This window comes from Uloborus diversus, unplaced genomic scaffold, assembly GCF_026930045.1.
Source record: "Uloborus diversus isolate 005 unplaced genomic scaffold, Udiv.v.3.1 scaffold_12, whole genome shotgun sequence".
NCBI lineage: Eukaryota > Metazoa > Arthropoda > Arachnida > Araneae > Uloboridae > Uloborus > Uloborus diversus.
In genome coordinates, this window is record NW_026557876.1 from 8,033,306 (window position 1) to 8,054,599 (window position 21,294).

Below are 21,294 nucleotides of genomic sequence, written 5' to 3' on the forward strand. Positions count from 1 at the left end.
AGTTTAAGCTATTAAAAATATTTTTTGGATGCCAGAATTGTGGATCTTATGTTGCATAACTAATTGCTTCCACCTTTCCCCTCATTTTTCTTTGCATGCATTTTGAAAAAAAAAAAAAAAAAAAAAAAAACTGCTGGACTTTTTAGTCTCTTTTAATTTGAATTTAATATTCTTCCTTCTTGACTATTTAAAGTATTTTTTAATAATTTGATTAATTTTGCTAACAAAATATTTTGCACATAAAATGCATGGTTTTATGTTATATTTACATTTTATTATGTACTACTTAATACTCAAGAATGTTTTTTGATGCAGAAACCAGCTTTTCAAAATATTCTTTTAAATATTATGTTAATAATACTTGCTTTATAGAGCATTTTAACTGTTTTGTTTTTTGTGTCTAATTTTGTTAAACATCAAATCAATATTCTTCTGAAGAGAATTGCTCTTCTAATTTTTTTTTCAGCATTTGAGAGAAATTTTGAATTGCATAAATGCAAAATATTACTTTTTAAAATATTTTCAATACTAGTTCTAAGATTTTTCCACTAATATTTCTAAGTAGTATAATTTATAATCTTAATACATGATATGTGATATTAATATATAACAAAAATAGTAACTAATGTTATTCCTGAGAACTATGTGATAGCTTTAGAGTTGCTTTTGAAACAAAAATTCAGGATGAAAATCATAAGTGAATGCTGTTCGTCTTCTCTTATTTTTAAGAATGTATGTAATATAAGATTTGAACTATGTTTTATTTTCAGCTATGACTGATTTTGTTTTATAGTAAACTATAAATGATACATACCATAACTGGTAGTGTTACATTCTGTAACTTGTTCTCTACTTGAAAGCCAAACTAAGTGCTGGTTTTCTTTGAAATCTTTTTAAAACTAATCACCATTTGTGCTATTGAATACAATATTATGATTAAAAAATATCCCTCATCTATTCTGTTTGGTAAATATGCCTATCCCTCTATTTACAACAAAGATCAGTTCTGCACAAAACTGTGTAAATTGAAGTCTTGGATTTTGCTATAACCGTTTAAGATGAAGAAGCCAATAAAGTGTGCATATTGCAGTCATCTATTTCGGTAAAATAAAGAGTTTACTTTCAAAACGGATTATATCCAGTTTTATATTTTTTCTGGCACAACGGAAAAAAAGTCTCACGCACAAACACTAACTGTTAGAATTTCAAATTTTTCACCATGTTTTGGTAGAATAACCAGTGACTATTGGCAAAAGTCTAGAAATTTTTTCTCAATTTTACCAGACCTAAATTGCCATTTTTATTTTGGGAACATTCTTTTTTGGTGTAAAACAGTGGATATCATACCTTTTGCAAAAAAACATGCATTTTCTTCAGAAATAAACTTTTTTAGATTGAAACAAAATATTCAACATTTTTTAATACAATTTTTTTTTACTCTACTTTATTCCTTCCTACTTACTTTATTCTTTTTATTGAATATTTAAAAAAAAAAAGGACCTTCGATCCAATGCAGTATGAACGATTAAACCAGCCAAGCCGATTCAAATAAAGTTGTAGGTATTAATAGAGATCACAGTTTTTATCACAACTAATCGCAATTTTTGTCACAACTACTCACAATTTAATTGTTAATTTATAACAATTTAATAGTAACATTAATTTTTAATATTAGTTTAGTTTTCACAATTTGGGGTCATGCTTGCCTAACTAATAACAGACTTGCACAAGGTGCTGCGATCTTTTAATATGGACGAGAATCATGCTTGATTGGAAATGCTCAGCCAGTGCTTTGCTCCGCTATTTTATTTGTGAACTCAGTTTGAATTAGAAGTAGTAAATTCAAATTTGGATATGTGCTCTTTTGATATGAAAGTGAATGAGTAAGTACTGAGGCCCACAGAGGGGGGGGGGGTCATGGTGCAGACTGCGGCACTGAAATTTTTAGGGTGTGTGTGTTTTGAGGGGTATTTTTTACATTTTAAGGGGGGGGTGCGCCCTTGTTTTTAGAGGGGGGAGCAGCCCCAGTATCGGCAAATAAGGGCTAAGTTCCACTTTGCTGTAAAAGACCTGGCGAGAAATAAAGGCATGGATATACACCGTATAGGTGGTAAAACCAATGTTTACATATTTTTTAACAGTAGATATAAACCACTTTGAGAAGAAAGAAATTCATGGGTCGATAGAGGGCTTATATTAGAAATTCTGAAAACAAAAACAAAAAAAATTTCAAAAGTGGATGTAATCTGTTTTGAAAGTAAACTCCTTAAATATGAATAAACATTTTGAACGCAAAATGTTACTTCATTCATAAAGTATCAAATACATTCAGTTAGTATATGTGTGTATTTTGTTCATTTTACGTAAAGGACGTAGCACTCTTTTTTTTGAAGTATTTCGCATTAAAAATGCTGCAGAAGTATGATTTTATGTGATTATTTGGCAAGGAGAATGTTTAAGAGTCATATTTGACTGTAGTTTTATTCCTGTAAATTTTAAATCTAGACTTAATGTTTCTAACTAAGAAAATTTTTGATGTAGCATTGAAAATACATTGGGAAAAAAGGTCAGCTTCTTTTCATTGCTTTATCATTTCTTGAAATTCCGAAATAACAATTTAACAATTTAAATGTTTCTGTAATCTTTAAAAAATATAATAAATTTTAATAATTAAATAAATATTAAAGTATTTAATTTAGATTGATCAATGTAATAAAAAAGGAAATAGGCAAAGTGCTATCGAAGATTCCTGGTCTACGTCGGTTACCACCAGAGTTATCAAAAGAAGGAGATTCAAAAATGACTTCAAATAAATGTATATACATATATACAACCGAATGTACAATTTTATTTGTTTTCTGAAATCTGTTAATTTATAAACCATGTAAAACGGAAGTCGTGTAAAATGAGCACCTCTTAAATTGCGGGATAAGTATACCTAATTTCATTACAACATTTTACATTACAATTTTCTTAAGTACAATTTTGTGCCATGTTTTTTGCATGAAAAAGACTTCAATGTTTTAGTTCTTTATTTTGTGCCTGGCTGTTTTACGTTGCTTACATTAATTTTAATAGTTTGTGATTTCTCATTGTGACATGCTACTAATTGTTATAAATTTTTGCTGTTGCTCATTAATCAAAATAATTCACTTGATTATGTTCTTATTAATTTGTTTGTCATAATCAAAATTATAGATATAAGTTGCAAAATTAGCATTGTGAAAGCACACATGCTTGAGTTATTTTAATACTTTTTTTACGCTCAAAATAAAGATTAAGGAAAAAGTAAATCTAAGTTTTATATATAAATGAATATAACTTTTAAAATTTTAAGTTAGTAATTGGATTACTGAATTTAATAAACAAGGAGAGTTGCTGTCTCGTACCAACATTCGCCACTTTCACGAAATACTCGCTGGATTTGCAGTTCTGTTTATGAGCAATTCTCTTACCTGATTGGCGCTGTTTTCAACAGCCAAACGCCAAGCAGACAATAGTATCGCTCATGTTGCTTTCTTTATTTCGGCTATCACTTCTTGCTGAATGCACTATGGTTTATGTCTTTCTGAAATCTGAACCTAAAGAACTAGCACATAATCCTGATCATTTTTCAGAAATTATTTTTAATGATTAGAAAAGTAAAGTTAGTTGAATTGAATTTTATTTCATATCTTATGTTCTTACATGAAAGCTAATCTTTCTCCTCTGCCCTCTAATTCTTTTGTCAAGAAAAAACCTAAATTAAAAAAACTAGTTTAAATTATTGCATCCACTCCTGTATTATTATGATACATCATCTTGGTTAAAAACATAGGTTAGTAATGGATTAAATTACATTGCTAATTATACATTGTGTAAATAACCTATTTTTCCATTAAGTTATCCTTGAATACTATTTACTAGACTATATGAATTGATTATTTCAGAAAGGGTGTAAGTCCGTTTTTCTGAAATCGAGTTAGATGTGGTTTTACCATACTTTTTATTAGAGAAATCGACTAGTGTGGGAGGGAAGTGAATCCTTGTACAACAAATCAATTTAATTAGGGGGCCGCTATTTTTGTTTAGTGCAGAAAAGGTGTAAGTCGTGGACTTATGTCAGTTCTGCGCTCAACGCAAATCAAGTAATCGTACGACGCACTGTGAATATGGCATGATCATGGAAGAACTAGATTTTTTGGCGTAATGAAGTTAAAAACAAATGACGGCTTGACTCTGTTATTACTGATCTGGGGGTCCTAATAAGTCAGGATTTCAAGTTTAGCCAACAGTGCAGCATTGCTAGTAACAAGGCCAATAAGATGCTTGGGTTTATCAATAGATCTATTTCAAATAAATCTAAAGAAGTTCTTCTGCCCTTATATAGAAGTTTGGTAAGACCCCATTTGGAGTATGCTGTTCAGTTTTGGTCTCCTTATCTTAAGAAAGACATTAATGTATTGGAAAGGGTTCAAAGGCGGGCTACAAGGCTAATAAGTGGACTTTCCCACTTAGATTATGATTCCAGGCTCAGAAGGCTAAAAATGTACAGTCTTGAGCAAAGAAGAGACCGAGGGGACATGATTCAGCTGTTTAAATTTATTAAAACGAAAGATGTTACGGGGTTAAAGTTTAGCACTGAAAACAGGACAAGGGGTCATTGTTTTAAGCTATTTAAATCTCAGGCTAACATGGATGTTAGGAAAAATTATTATTTTAGCAGGGTAGTGGAACCTTGGAACAGTTTACCGGAAGAGGTGGTAACGAGCAAGGGAGTGGATAGCTTTAAGAGGGCCATTGATCTTCACAGGGGATTGTAAATTGACTAGGACCAGTCTAGCTGGGCCCAGAGCCTGTTGCTGGTCGTCACTTTTGTATTTGTATTTGTATTTCCACAGTAGGGTTAAGGCATAAATGTACCAGAAAGAAATTTGCTCATTTCTCATGGGTTTTATTAACATCATCCAAGAAACTTGTACGCTTTCAGTGATGTATGTGCTTGGCAAAGTCAGAACCGCACTGTATGAGACTTTTTCTGGAATTAACAGTGCTGATGAAATTTTACTTTCATTATACTTACTGAGAGGGCATTGGACATAATTACATCAAGATTTACCAACAAATCTGCTGAAGCCAATGAAATCTGTAACTACTAAGTCTGGTTCCCTTCATTCCTTAAGAGGACCTTTCTTTTAAATTGAGATTTTGGAAAATAGATTCTACGGGATGAAAAAAATTGCTTTCAATTCTCAACATTCATCATTTTCAAATATTCGATAGAACACTAAAGGACAGTTTGAGGCTAATTCTTTTACTGACGGGCCTCAAGAGCATAATTTTGTGCAGAGCTCTGGTCAGCTGAACTATCTTTGCCGATATTAAGTATAAAGGGAAAATTCTTATAAAGTTGGATAAAATAACTGATGTCCAGAAGATTATTCAGTGCAATTTCGATCTTAATCATATTAATATCTAAATAAACTTGGTCCACAAAACTAGACTATAGCAAAGGATAGAAAAAATATATTTCAATGGAGAATGAATTTGATTTATATGATTAGTTTTAATACACATGTGAAACTTTTTCTTTTCTCTCAGTTTGCTTGTTTTTATTTTTTATTAATTTTTTTTGCACCAGTCTTTATTATTTCACAAAAATAAGACGAGGGAAAGAGTAAAATACAAAAAGTATTTTCTAAAGTTGATGATTTTATGCATATATTCTCCACTAATTATATTTATCAGGTTGTTACATTATTTTCAATAATTGCAAGGTGCTTTGAAAGAAATCTGTTTTACTTGACTTATAATTTTATCACTCTTAAGTAGACTTTCAAAGTAGTCCAATTTTTTTTAAAGGTTTTTTTTTCAGTAGGGAAATGAAACATAATTTACTGTGAAATAACAATTCTACTTATGGCTTGATTAGTCAAAAAAATTCTTGTAGAATTTAATTCATTTATGAATGAAATAAACATTTTTTATTGCATTTTAACAAGTTTCTTTAGTGAGATTTAAGCTCTTTCTAAAATTATCGATTCACATGTACTAGTAGAAACATTTTTAGTTTGTATTTTAATACATTTTTTGCATTAATTTTGTTCCAAAAAAAAAAAAAAAAAAAAAAAGATCTTTATCAAAAATTTAGTATCACAAGTTGTTGGTTTAACTCATTGTTTGGTGTTTGTTAATTGTTTGCATGTCAGAAATGTAAGCATTGCTTCCTTATTAAAAAAAAGTGCTACTAACACAAGTAGTGTTTGTAAGCAAGCATTATGTCTCCCAACAAATTAATAAATGTCAAATAATAAAACCAAATGACTTAGCTGAAATAGCAAAGGCAAAACAGGGTTACTTACCCTTGGAAGAAAATATCTAGAAAATTCTCATGTCTCTTTTTTTTCCAATTAATTTTTTTCTGTGCCAATTATATCGTTGTATGAAATAAAATTTTGGTTCTGTATATTTGTGGAAACTTCATGTTTTTGAAGCATAATTGGCAGAAGTTTTTTAAAATCTGAAATGGGAAATTGTCTGGCATTGTAGCTTAAAAATATTAAGAAGAAAAAGATGTTCTTTATCAATTTTAATTCTTATTATTTCAATCTGTTAAATGCCTCCTACCATCTCTTTTTTTTCAACTTTTTTTGTCTACGTTTTTTATTACGTGGCTTCACTACTAAATCATATTATTATTTTAATGAGTATTTTTAAGTACCATTTACTCAAAGCATCTGTATCGGGAATTAAAATTGAAGAACCAGTGAGTTTGTTATTTTTGTTTGAAAGATATATTTTTTTGGTAAGTGGAGTTGGTTTTTTAAAGTACTTTAGATAGCGCTTCTTTTCTCCTTGAAATCGTTGTTTAAAATAAGAAGTAGTGTACAGGCGTCCCTCGTATAACACGGTTCTTGTACAACACAGTTTCGATATTACACGGTACCAAATTTGTGATTATTAAAACACTGTTTCGATATTACACGATATGAAACTTACTTCAAGGTAATATTTATACTTCGTTTTAATATTTCATGGTTTAAATATAACACGAATGTTTTCTTTAAAAATGATGGAATTTCATTTTTGTGTAATACATTCTGTTAACGAAAAATAAATACCTTTGTGCTGAACAGTAAAGTAAGACAAACAACGTTAAAAAAAGCACAAATTTGCCAATTACAGCAGACACGTGTTTCGGCGTTACAGGGAACGCCTTTTTCAATGCAAAAAATAATGAGCTTTCGGATGTCTTTTCATCCATAAGCTCATTACTTTTTGCATTGAAAAAGGCGTTCCCTGTAACGCCGAAACACGTGTCTGCTGTAATTGGCAAATTTGTGCTTTTTTTTAACGTTGTTTGCCTTACCTTATTCTGTTAACGGTTGATAACTCCAATAAGTTTTTACTTTGTTTTATGAAACGTGATTTCAACATAACATGGTACACATCCCTTGATTTTCATTATTTCTAAGTTTCTTATAACACGGTTTCGATATAACACGAATCACGGTTTTGATACAACACGATTTATATTGACATGATTTTTACTATGTACATGATTAATCAGTGTAAAAAAATAAGTTAAAAGGTTATTTTTAAAAAAGTCTCTTATAACACGGTTTCGATACTACATGGAATGAATTAATCGTGTTATATGTGGGATGCCCCTGTAATTTCTTTTCTCTTTCCCCCCTACATGCGAGTATAAAACTCCAGTCTTGATGGCAGATAACACTGCAACTTTCTGCTATACCCCATTAAAATTTAAATTTTTTCCCATAAAATAAAGACATTGTCAAGACTGAAAGGACCTCATACGAATTACTTATATTTTCAGGGAAAGCATCTATACTTGTTGAGTATCAGTTTTGTTTATAACTTTTAACAATGTTTTTTTTTTCTCGTAATTTTAGTCATATGCAGCTTTTACAGTTTAAAATTGGGCTCGCATAATTTAAAAATCCCAAGCAAAACTTCCTTACATGGGAATATTTGACATAATTTGCCATTTCTTTTGTTGAATCGGTTTTGAAGTGCTTATTTTGTTTCGATTCCAGTACATCATGAAATTCCAATGCAAAAAAAGGGGAATTTCTCGTAATAACTTGATTTTTATTACAGTTATTTTGACATAGTGTCAGGCAAGGAGTTACAATAGATATCTTTACTAAGTACTCTTCTGCATAAGTTGTAACATTTTCTGTGACTGTGCTGCAATCACACGGTAATGGTTGCGATTGTAATCTTTCATAAGAATCAAAAGTTGCTTGAAAACAGAAGCATCGGAACTTGTTTTATATGGAAAGATAAAAATGTTATAAATACGAGAGATTGATGAAAGTTATTCCGAGTAAAATATCCTTTACTTTGGATGGTAATTGCCATGTCTGCCATACAGGTTCCAGCATCACTGCTTGAAAACTTCATTCTCATTTTTTGTTTTTTAAAATCGTTAGAATGTGTTTATACTCTGTTTCCTTTGTTTCATAAAGATTTTGGTTAGAAATGCATTATCCTCTTTGTATTGGTTGCCGTCTAGTGAGTCTAATAGCTTCATTGCTTTGTTCGTTGGAGTTTCCAAACTTTTTAAAGGGGTAGCAGAATCATTGCTAGTTGGGAGTATTTTTTTCCAACTGAATCAACATTGTCGGTCCTTTCATATATGTATTTAAATTTTCCCAAAAATCTGTTTGTCCCCCTTTTTTTTGTTTCTAGAAGGAATGTTTCTTGATTGATTGCCTTGACTCACTTCTACTCTGATATGATACAATACATAACTATTTTATACAAATACAAAAGTGACGACCAGCAACAGGCTCTGGGCCCAGCTAGACTGGTCCTAGTCAATTAATTAGTCCCCAATGATCATCAATGGCCCTCTTAAAGCTATCCACTCCCTTGCTCATTACCACCTCTTCCGGTAAGCTGTTCCAAGGTTCCACTACCCTGCTATAATAATTTTTCCTAATACCCATGTTAGCCTGAGATTTAAATAGCTTAAAACAATGACCCCTCGTCCTGTTTTCAGTGCTAAACTTCAGCCCCGTAACATCTTTCGTTTTAATAAATTTAAACAGCTGAATCATGTCCCCTCGGTCTCTTCTTTGCTCACGACTGTACATTTTTAGCCTTCTAAGCCTGGAATCATAATCTAAGTGGGAAAGTCCACTTATTAGCCTTGTAGCCCGCCTTTGAACCCTTTCCAATACATTAATATAATTTTGTTGTATACTATATTTTTCTGGAGTATTGGCATGCAAAAGTGTAACAATTAGAGACATACTTTCCATTCTGCATGTTTAGAATCTGCATTTTTAAGATCAGTAGTTGTTAAGTGGTTAATAATTCTCAGCAATATTTCTAATAACCGGGCCAAAGGAAATGAACCAGTCCATAAAAAGTCTTAAGAGATATCGATTTTCTGCCCAAACTAGGCTGTGAAAGTAAATGAACAAAATACATATGTGTACCAGTTTATACTGCAAAAATATAAGTAACTGTTAAAAAAGTCAAAAATAAATAAATAAATAAATAAAATTAAAATAAAAAAATAAAGACATTTAACAAAGATTTTTGTTAGATGTCTTTATACCTGTGAGCTCATGGCTTTTTGTATTGAAAAAGAGATTTTTCTAATCCTAAAACAAATGTGTGAAATCTTTTGAAATTTTAGCCCCCTTTGAATTTTGTTTTTTTGTCATTTAACTAAAATAAAAGCTTTCATAATGTTCATAGAAATTTTTGTAAACAATTGTTTTGAATTCAAAATTTTTGGAGCTTATTGGTGTTCTACTACATGTTTATATTTTTATGTTTCAAGTTTATGTGTAGAAAAACTCAGTTTCCATATTGAACTATAGCAAGTTTCATTATTTCATTTTTACTTTGGATTTTCTTCAGTTGCTCTATGTTTCAGTGGTTATTATTTTATTATTTTTTTAATTGAGTTATGGAGATTCAGTGGTCAGTGATTCATTAATCATTTGAGTGATACGTGAACTCAAATAAGGAGCAACTATTACAGAAGCTCTTTCAGATTTTAAAAACTTTTTACTATGTTTGTAAACATGGTAAATGTCTCATTTGCAGGAGTTTATAATTTCAATCTTTTTAGCCAGTGTCTTTTAAAAAACTTTTGTCTTGTCACTTTTTACAGAATAACAAGGAAAGGTTATCTTGTGTAAATCAATAATGGACAATTCCATTGGCAATGAACTGACACTCTCAAAACAAAACGCTAAGCATTTTGTAACATTCAACACAAAATATACATGGTTCAAAAGATCATTTCCTCTAGCTTATTATATTTTTTCAGCTGAATTTATGGGTACAATTGAACTATCAAAATATATATTTGAGGATTAAAAACAAAACGAAAGTTAAAAACGTGTGATCTTTCACGTGGTCACTTTTATTTAGTTCCTGTGTTTTTAGAAATTTTTTAAAAGTCATCCAAAACCTATGTTGGGAATTCATTTGTATGCTAATAAATTCAGCTGAAAACTACAGTAAGCAAGGGGAAAATTTTCTTTAAACTATACAGTTTTTGCATTGTAGGTTACAAAATGCTTATTTGCTTGCTTTAAGAACATCAGTCAGTTACTCATGGAATTACCCTAAAATAAATACAGTAAACTCCCGATTATAGGCGGTCAGATTATCCACGGGTCCTTTCGCATTTTTTTTTTGAAACTTGTGATTGTGTTGTTGTTCGCTTTTAGATTTTACATATATTTTTTATATTCAATGTTAGTAGGTGCAATGTAGAAATGTATTTAGTTATAATTTGAATGAATGTGTGAGTGTCATTAATATTTTTTATCTATTGTATACGCTAAGTATCGTTTTTTACCTTTTAATCGGATTATCGGCGGTTTCGCTTATCTGGGGCTATCGTGCCACCATATTCCGCGGATAATTGGGAGTTTATTGTATTGCCAAATTAGAAATATTTTGTGTCTTGAATTTAATTAATAAAGTTAAGATGTTTGGACGCAGCTCCAATTAAAAGGAAAAAGCTGCAATGTTAAACAAAAGTTTTTTTTAAACTGTTGCTTCCCCAAAACTAAAAATTTTTATGAAGTAATGTACATTTTGTGTAATAATGTTAAAACTCTTTTTCAAATATTTAACTGTATTGGACATCACATTTTTGAATTTTATTTTTTTAGGATGATGAATTGCAAGAGTCAAATATTGATGCCGTAGAAAGTGAAGGTTTTGAGGAGGAAGAGGATGTGCCCCGTGCTGAATCTGCCGATGTCATCAAGCTGACTACGGAAACGCAGACTTCGACCACAACGAAATCCACGGACGTTCAGACTCATAATTTGGTTTGCAAGTCCATTGCTTCATCCACCGACTCGATTTTTCCAAAGCAAGAAATGTCGGTGCAGACAGAACTCGGTATACTTGCTCAACACTGTTCTGTGGCTACCGATCCCATGATTAGCTCTCAGTCAATGGAATCTCTACTTTCAGGTAAATTTAAATAATTTCTTGAAGGGGGTCTGTCAATAAATGATGTCACACAGGGGTGCCAAAGAAGGGGGGGGGGGGATGGTGCAAGGTGCACCATCAAATTTTTTTTATGGGGGGTAATTTATTTATTTAAATTTATTGATTAATTTTAATTAAAATTATTTATTTCATTTTATTTCATTTTACTCATAATAAGTTAATATTTCATTCCTTTTTTTTTGTTTGTGTGTGTGTGTATGTTATTGGCACAGCACAAAACTTATCTAATAAAATTATAATAATTTTATTATAAATGTAAATAAATAAATAAAAATATTTTTAAAAAATGAATAAAATAAAAAAGAGAGCTAAAAAATAAAAAAAGGAAAAAGGGTTGAGAAAAATGGGGGAGGGGGCGGGGGGTTGCGCCATTGAACTTGGAGGGGATGGGCACCCCTGATGTCACACTTTTTTTTCTACAAATTTGACCACCTCCCTCCCTTTTGCCATAAAGTGTCACACTTCACCCCCCCTGTCACATGTTCTGCTGTTTTTCATAATCATATTGTTTTTGAAAATGCCTCATGTAACACTTACTCCCTCCCTCCCCTTTGCCACAAATTCATAATTTCACGAACCTCATTTTCCCTCAAACTGTGACATAATTTCTGGATGGCTCCAAAGGTATTTTTTTAAAATTATTTTTTTAAATTTGCAATTGGAAAAAAAATACATATTCTGAACATTAAATTTAAAAAAAAAAGCCCTCTTTGGATATCTTTATGCAGCATATTAATTTTATTTTTTCTTGTTTCACATGATTTCAGATATTCTCCTTAGCAAACGTTTAGGTAGAATAGTTGAAATATGAATTTAGTTTTGAGAGATCTCTTACATATATAGTGCAGTTTGTTTATTTAACACTTTTAACTATTGCATAAAACTGCAGATGATAGTAAAAATTGTTGACTTTTAATGTTTTAACTTTATTAACTTGCGTATGAAGTAGATGGCTGTGACACTACCTTATGTGTCGGTTATAATTTCAAAGAAAATGTGAAAGGAGGTTGAGATTGAAGATGGATGTGATTTTCCCATTCAGTCCACTGTGAACAAAGCTTGCCTATTATTGCATGCTGGAGTAAATATAATTAATAGATTTATTATATTAATAGATTGTAATTCTTGGATGCAATATATCAGGGGTATCCAACCTGTTGCTCATGATGAGAATTTTTCCCCTCTGGGAGAAACTTACAAACTGGATTTTTTTTTTAATTCGATAATATCTTTCCTTTTAAGCGTTTTAAAAGAAAACTAAGCACAGAAAATCTCAAAAGCTATCAGATTCCTTAAGGGGGAAACCAGTTTAGACAAATCAAAAAATCCGTTTTTTTAATGTCAAAATGTTAGGAAAACTATTCAAGAATATGTTGCCAAAATTTGAGTGAAAAATTCCGATTAGTTCCGATGCTGTGAGCACTTAAAATGACTGTGGAGATTTGAAAACGTTCACAGCATTTCTTTTCCAAATGCATTTTTCTCGAAACAACCTTTTTTTTCAACTGGTGGGCATTCTAGCTCAAAGAGATTTTGATCAATCGTTCTGAAAATTTGTGTGAATATTCTTTATTTAATTATACTTTATATGAACCTAACTCTTTGTTGATATTATTAATAAAAATATTTTTTTCAATGCAAGAAGTGTGAAAAAAGGTAGAAAAATATAACATTGTAATCAAACACCCCAAAAATGTGCAATTTTCAACTTTTTTTTCCGTCACAATTATGTTTATTTTCTAGGGAAATATGTTGTTTACGAGAAAGAAAAATTGTAATGATTAGAGGCAAATATTGTAGCTTCCATAATGCCCACCAGCAACAAGCTCTGATGGCGACCGCACATGGACTGCAGCTTCTAACTCCACTAATTGTGGTGGAAATGACTTCAAAAAATTACAAAGTGTACTTCAAAAGAGGAATAAAATTTCCTCCAAGTTAAAATAAATTCTGATTATTTCTTTCCTGTTAAAAAAATAACGAAACACACTAAAATTTCGACCTCCTTAACCCCTAACAGGGGAAGTGAAAAAGTAGGACGTAAAAGGGGTGAGGTCTCAGCAGAGCCGTGTCCAAGGGGAGGGTTTTGGGGGTTAAACCCCTCCCATTGGGGAAAAATAATAATCCAAATGAAGAAAATGGCTTTAATTAACTTCAAAGTGAAAGTTTGTGTGCAGCGCTAAAAAAAAAAAACCTTTCTGAAGTTTTTCTGCAATTTAAGAACTTTAACCGCTGAATGATCTGTCAATATAAAGCATTAACTGCGTTAATATTGCTTATTGTAAGGAGGTTATGATGAACTTTGCATATGATGCTGCTATGAAGATGCATTAGTGATTGCGTTCGGTAATGTAATTTAAATCTGCAACATACTCTTGTTTAGCTTATTATGCATTATTTCAGAACATAAAACCTAATATAAATGCTGGATTATAAAAGCATTTTTAGACAGATTTTAATACTCATTTCAAAATACGGCATAGTAAACAGATTTGATTAAAAAGAAGCTGTGAAATGAAAAAATACTGTGGTCAATTGCCCAGCCAGAATTATCATTTGAGGGGGGGGTACTGTTGTTTTACAGGTGTACAAATGCCATACTGGGATCGGCAATTTGACATAGAATTCGAGTTTGTGAGTGGTTGCCTCCTTCCTGAGTAAGGCTGTAGAAGCATTAAAACCATAGACTAATAATAAAAATAGACCGAGCTATGGCAACCCTTTTGCTGCTCATAAACCAAACCATGTGACTGGTGGATATCCTAGCAACAGCGGGCGTTGATCGTAGCAGACGATCAACGACCGCGAGAAATAAAATAAATACAATTGATGGAACACGGAAGACTGATATTTCATGGAGTCCGATTTGTAAATTTGTTATTCTGAGTTGTAAATATTTTGTTAATATAGTGAGTTTTTCGTTTAGATAGTATTGTGCATTTTCTTTAGTCAATTTCAATCACTCTCTAAGCAATAAAAGATGCAAGCGACCAAGAAGAATCGGCAAACGGTAAGATTTTTACCTACAGTTTCAATTTAAGATACCGATTAGTGCATTTTTGCGTTAACGCAAAACGTTTACGCCATTTCGTTCACGCCAACGCTGACAGCTCCAAATGAAATAAAAGTTACTGAAAACTGTGTTCAAAAACTAATTACTAATGTCAAAATATTGCATAACTAAAAGAAAAACAGTACAAACTGTACACCTGGAAAAAAATTATAACGAAAACACATTACGTCTTAAAATACGTCGAGTGCCAAACTATAGATAATGTTGCCATCTAGCAACCATGCTGCCAAAGTTTTCGCCAAGCCTTCCACTAGTCACATGATGTATCCATGAACCAATTTTTTCATCAGCAAGTCTGGGAAAGCTCGGTCTACTCTTATTATTAGTCTATGATTAAAACCCCTCCTTTTATGAAATTCTGGACACGGGCCTGGGTCTCAGAGACCGCTCTATTTGCAAATTTTTAAAAAATCATGTAATTATGATTCCTCTAATTTCCCACAGATGTTCTTTGAACTTTTATTAACACGGGGGAAAAATATTTTTGAATTTTTAATCAAAATATACCTTTTCCGAGGAAATTTTGCTAGAGTATTGAGATTTTTCGGGAAAATCATATGCTGTAATAAATAACTATCTACTCGTAATAAAAACTAATCTATCATTATATTAATGATTTCATTTTAGTTCTTTAATATATACAGAACATTTTAACACCAGAAAATTGGTTATATCACGTTACGGGAAATTTTTGACAGCCCTTTAACTGTTAGTATTTCGCGTCGTATTTCGAGGAATATTTCCGCCTTCATTTTCCCTAGAACATCATTGCGTAATGTTTGTGAACATTTCAAACAACTCTCAACCTCATCTAGAATATTTTACATCTCTTCAACATAACGCAGATAAGAATAAATGAACCTATATCTGCGGTTTCTAACGTTAAGAGCCGTGTCTACTACTGCCGAAAATTGTAACATTGAAGGGGAGGTGCAGTCTCACAGACCGCTTCTATGAATGCAATGGAATTTAAACCAGATGCACTTGCCTAAAGATACTGATAAGCAAGGGGTGTTTAAGGTCACAAAACAAAAAGCCATTGAGAAAAACCATTCAGTTGGACTGAAAATGAAACAGGGGTGATCGAATGAACTTTTGAGCGGTCTGTGAGACCGCACCTCCCCTGTTAAGGGTTAAACTGGTTTCCCCCTTAATTAAAAAAAAAATATAAAATACACAAGTGCAGAGGCGAAGGGGTGAGCATTAACTTGATCATTTGAATTGAAATATTGTTGGATTGTTGCCCTTCCCCCCCGTCCTTCAAAAATAATACTGCGCAGCATCAAGACATTTTATTTACCTTTTTTATAACTTTTGTTTAGTGTCTCCTACAGGCAATGTTATGATCCAGGAGTTGCTTGGTATATTTTAATCTTTACTAATAATAAAGCAGAAAGTCTCTCTGTCCGGAGGATGTCTGTAGGATGTGTGTAGGATGTCCGTAGGATGTCTGTGACGCGCATAGCGCCTAAACCGTTCGGCCGATTTTCATGAAATTTGGCACAAAGTTAGTATGTAGCATGGGGGTGTGCACCTCGAAGCGATTTTTCAAACATTCGATGTGGTTCTTTTTCTATTCCAATTTTAAGAAAAAAACTATCATAAATGACGAAATCATCATAACGTGGAACCGTAACATGGGCACGAGCCAATTGGCGAGATACGAAATTATCATAGCGTGGAACCGTAACGTCGGTACAAGCCAATTGGCGAGAAAATTCACCATACATCATTTGTAAATATACAAGCGAACCAAAAGACCTTTAATTTTTCTGTTATGGGCGAAGCCGTGCGGGTGCCACTAGTTTTAAATATTTTTATTTTTTCTAGGTGTCTCAGCCCCACCTTATCATAACCGTAGGGCTGGTTGGGGCAGAGGTGCTACGAGCTTCAGCACTCAGTCTCTCTACGAGAGAGGCCGCAGTAGGAGCCCCATGCCCCGATCTGCTTCTGTGATGAACGAAGCCCATATGTTTGGCAGGGACTCCAGCTTGCCTCCGGAAGAAGCGATGCCAAATTGGAGCCAAGCTTGGCTGCTGTCGGATCCGATGTACTACAAGCCCCACAATCCCCAAGGAATCGGACAGACGGCGGCTAAAGAAGTTGACTTTGACGGCACTTGGGGTTCTATGGATAGGCTCAACAAGAGGATGGTCTTGAAGCAGGTATTTTTTTAGAGCATTTGCATTGAATTTCGGGGTTCACTGTTAAAAGGTTGCTTGTTCTGATAGCTGGTGGTTTTATCTGGTTTTAACCGTGGTTTTTACTGTCATGTCAAGAATCTCTTTTTGATATGGTTTTGATGTAATTTTCAAAAACTTAAATTTACGTCCAAAACCTATCTAAAATTAGTAGGTCATTCTTCAAAAAGTAATTTTTCAGTCACACGCCTTTTACAGTAAAAGCTTTAAAGAACAATTCATTTAACAATGATTTTTAATTCCATCAAAAATATATCTATTTAAGCCTGCCAACAACTTTTGAATAATAAGTTTTATTTTAATCGTATGCATTTTTGAATCCCCTTCAGGTTCCCTCATAATTGTGACACAATCAATTTTTTAATGGCTGAATGAATAAAAATCTCCTTTAAGGAAGATTTTTTCCAATTAACAAGTCACATATTTTTTTGTTATTAAATCGAAAATGCATGTATTTTTTCATATAGTTGTAACGCATAGTTCTTGAAGTAATCTGGGACCCTTAGAAGGATGGGGCCCCAGGCTCAGGCCTGGTAGGCCTGTTTGGTAATCAGGCTCTGAAAAAATCCCAAATAAAATTTTTTGTTCCAGAAGCTGCCTGTTTGTAGAGTGAAAGAGATGAAATAAAGAGCATAGAATAAAAAGTATTATCAATAGCAGTATATTAAATAAAATAATGAGTTTGTCCCTTAAATTTTTCTAACATTTGTCTGTTTTAATTTGTAAATTTACACGCTTCAAAAAATATACGTCTTTAATTAACACTCTCACACTCTAAACCTTTTTTCCCCTCAAAGTATGCAGCAACAAAATACCAATTTTGGAGCCTCTTGTACGCCACATTCATCTCTAAGTTTTGGAATGAAACAATCCAAAACTGGAGAAGATCCTCTCAACTGATGCTGAAGAGCACAGGCTATATTGGTTTTTCTAAAACCTGTCCAATCCACCATACTCTTGCTGAGACATGTAATGACCTGCTTTTAACCCCTGACACACAAAGGGAGGGGGTTATAAGTTTGATGTGTCTTATGTATCTGTGTGTCTGTCTGTGGCTCTCTAGCGCCTAAACAGATGGACCAATTTTGAAAAAATAAAATTTGTTTGGAAGCAGTGTTAATGGAGAGTGTTCTTAGCTAGGTTGCATATTTGGATGACATTAATTAACGAAGATATTGATTAAAAACCTCTTAAAGGTTTTTCGCGATTATTGCAGTGAAAACATAGTTACAAATTTTAAAATTTAATACCAAAATAAAGAGATTTTTTTTCCGCGTCAGATAGAATGTGTTTGGAACTTCCATGTTTCATAGAATTCAAATTATAACATTTTTTCAAAGCAGACGTTAAGAACATCTAAGCCTTTGTTCACATGATTGATAGCCGAATTCACTGTTGACTGGCAAGGAAATTATAAATGCAATGATTTAAAATTTTTATCTATTGCCAGCTTGTATTTAATAGCAAATAAAATACTTGACATTGATTTTTTATAATATAATACTTTTAAAAGGATTTTCAATTTTCCCTATTGATTCTACAGTTGCGACTCAGTCGGAGGTTTTTGACATATCAAGTCAAAAACAAGCTTTTGATGTCAAAGACCCAAATCGCTGTTAAATTCATTTTTTGGAGGGATATCCTACTGTTGAAATGGGCTTCGTAGATTCACAGCTTCAAACGCTCTAGAACACTTGTATCATTTGATTTTAAAAATCAATGTGAAGTATTTCATTCCACTTCCATTAATTTATTGTTTCATATTCATTTTCTTTGAAGGAGAAAAGTAAGCAGGAATCATATCGTAAGCCCAAATTCCACAGAAGTCTGGATGATTTGAAAACGGACAAGAGGCAAGAAGTCCTTCATTCCCAAGAGTTAATGCTTCTGCAAACTGTTAAGGTAAATATTGCCATTTTTAAAATTTTTATTTTTAAAAAACCCGCTAATATATATGCAGTCAATTCACGATAACTTGAATCTAAAGAGACCTACGGAAAACTTCGACTTACCGCTAGTTTCGGTTTTCGACATTTTAATATTAAAACCATCGAGTATTTTAATTAATATGTACATGTAACAGACAAAATTACAGAACTTAAGAGTTTTTAAGCACAATATACATAGTTTAACCAAAAATATTGAGAGAAAAAACAAAATCATGGTTTTGATTTCGATACTGCTGGAACCACTTGAATAGAGCTTATTCTACTTCACAAAAGGTGCACATCTTCAGTTTTTCTAATTCAAATTCATGGATTCTACGCTTTACAAGTTTCTATTTTTCTTTTAATATGATTGAAAGAGTACTTGCTTAGACATCTTTAATAGTAAAGAAAACTCACTCTGTCTCTCAGGAACTTATCAGCAAATGATCGAACTAAAGAATGAAAAGGAACGCATCTTAACTTAGGTCAGCATTCGAATGAAGGTACTATCAGTTAACTTGACAGTTTAAAAGCAAATTCGTAGACCAGCAACATGTCAATGTGTAAACAGTACAGTGCAACAAAAGAAAACAAGCTAACTCATTTCTGCATGTGTAACTCCTTTATGGCACATTGGCTCAACAGGTGTTCTTCTTGCTTTAAAGGCCTATTATGCAGCAATTGCAAGTAAAGTTGAATAATTTTTTTCTCATAGTCACTTGTTTGTTTCTTTTTTTTTTTTCGTTCTTTTGAAATAAATTTCGAGTCATATTTGAAAAACTTCGAATTAAAGGAAGTGAACTTCGAGATATTGAGAATAATTAGCATGCATTTTAAGACAAAGGGATCGGGATAAGAACTTCGAATTATGGTTATATTCCAGTTATCAGATTTCGAGTTATCATGAATTGCCTGTATATATATTTGATTTAATGACAAATTGACTCTAATGATAATTCGTTTTGTGCTACTTGTTAAGCCACATAAAACGTGCAGGGTATGAATGATTTGAAATTTTTATGTAAATTTCTTGCTATGACTGTAAAGAAAGTTATGAGGGCCATCTGGAAAGTAGAACCCGTTTGTGAAATAAAGACACAGAAATAAATATTAACAAATGTAAACATTTTTGCTGAAAAGAGCATACCTTAAACTACTTCTCCACATAACAGGGTTCGTACGGGTCATGGAAATCCTGGAAAGTCATGGAAAAATAATAAACAAATTTCAGACCTGGAAAAGTCATGGAAAATTAATATTTTCATTAAAAGTCATGGAAATTTATTTAAAGTCATGGAAATATGTCTTGGCAAGTAAGAAAGTAACAATAGCTAAAAGAGCACTAGAAATGTTGAGTGATTTAGTAATATTGCATATAAATTAAACAATCACAAAAACAAATCCGAGTTTGGAATCGAATTTCATCTGCTTCTGTAGCATCCGCTCGCCTTTTTTTGCAATGTGATGTTTCTACCGGGGCATCTCTAATTTTGAATTCACCATTATTTTTGACACTTCTTGTATTTTATATTCTGTAGTAGTGGGGTTGCACGTTCTTGATTTTGCCACGCTCTCTCAATTCAATTGCACCTGAGTTTGTTTCTACTTCTTGTAAAAAATTCATTAGGAAATTTATCAGTTTATCTTAATATGTTGAAGGCTTTAGAAAATGAAAACTTTAGTCAGGCAATAGAACATAGAAATAGGGGAATTCTAACAAGTGGTGCTCAACATAGAGCTCGCAAAACTGATCCTTGTGGCCAGCTGAAATATTTAGTTTATAAAAATGAAACTTAGAAGAGAAATGAATTTACTGAAAAACATGGCTTTACTTTAAAGAACGAATATATTGTCAAGTTACATGGGTGATTAGATGCACTATTGACACCAAAGGGCAATGTTTTTATGAAGTAAATTTATTATTGGAAACTTAGTAATGACTCATTTAATTTTTATCAAATTCATTACTATTTTGCCCTATGTATTAAACATTTATTAGACATTTTAGACATCAGTCACTGTATTTTTACAGCATATAGTGAAACAGCATTCACTATATTTTTACTTTACTTGAATTTATATGATAAAGACAAAAAAGAATAATTTATCAGTTTCTGCAGTGCGTGCACTGATATTTTTTAAGTCACAAGTAAGTGCTCCAATGAGGTAATGGCACCCTTGTAAAAGTTTTTCTAATGCCCATTTCCAAAAATTGGCTAGTTTGACATTAAATAGCACTATTCTCTTTGTGTAACAAGGTCATGAAAAATTCTATGAAGTCATGAAAAAGTTTTGGAAAAGTCATGGAAATTTTTTATCCAAATTGAGTATGAACCCTGACATAATCTCCAAGCAAATTTAAGTATTTGTCACAACGTGTGACGAGTTTTTGCATTCCAGCATCTTATTCCTCCGCCGCCAGCCGATTGAAATACATAGTCATGCGTTCTTTAAGTTCTTCATCGCCGTAAAATCTTTTTCCTGCCAAAAACTCTAAGTTTTGTAAAGAGATGAAAATCTGAAGGGGCCAAGTCCGGGCTATACGGTGGATGGTCGAATATTTCCTAATTGAATTGCTGCAGAAGTTGTT

At 32.3% G+C, this 21,294-nt stretch overlaps 1 protein-coding gene across 1 annotated transcript in view; it reads left to right on the plus strand.

Moving 5' to 3' along the window:
* Positions 1-21,294, plus strand: part of LOC129232456 (uncharacterized) — a 129,046-nt gene that overhangs the window by 30,919 nt on the left and 76,833 nt on the right. Inside the window, exons 10-12 of the mRNA XM_054866601.1 lie at positions 11,154-11,463; positions 16,406-16,740; positions 18,559-18,678. Coding sequence (XP_054722576.1) covers positions 11,154-11,463; positions 16,406-16,740; positions 18,559-18,678 — 765 coding nt within the window. The remainder of the gene's footprint in view (positions 1-11,153; positions 11,464-16,405; positions 16,741-18,558; positions 18,679-21,294) is intronic.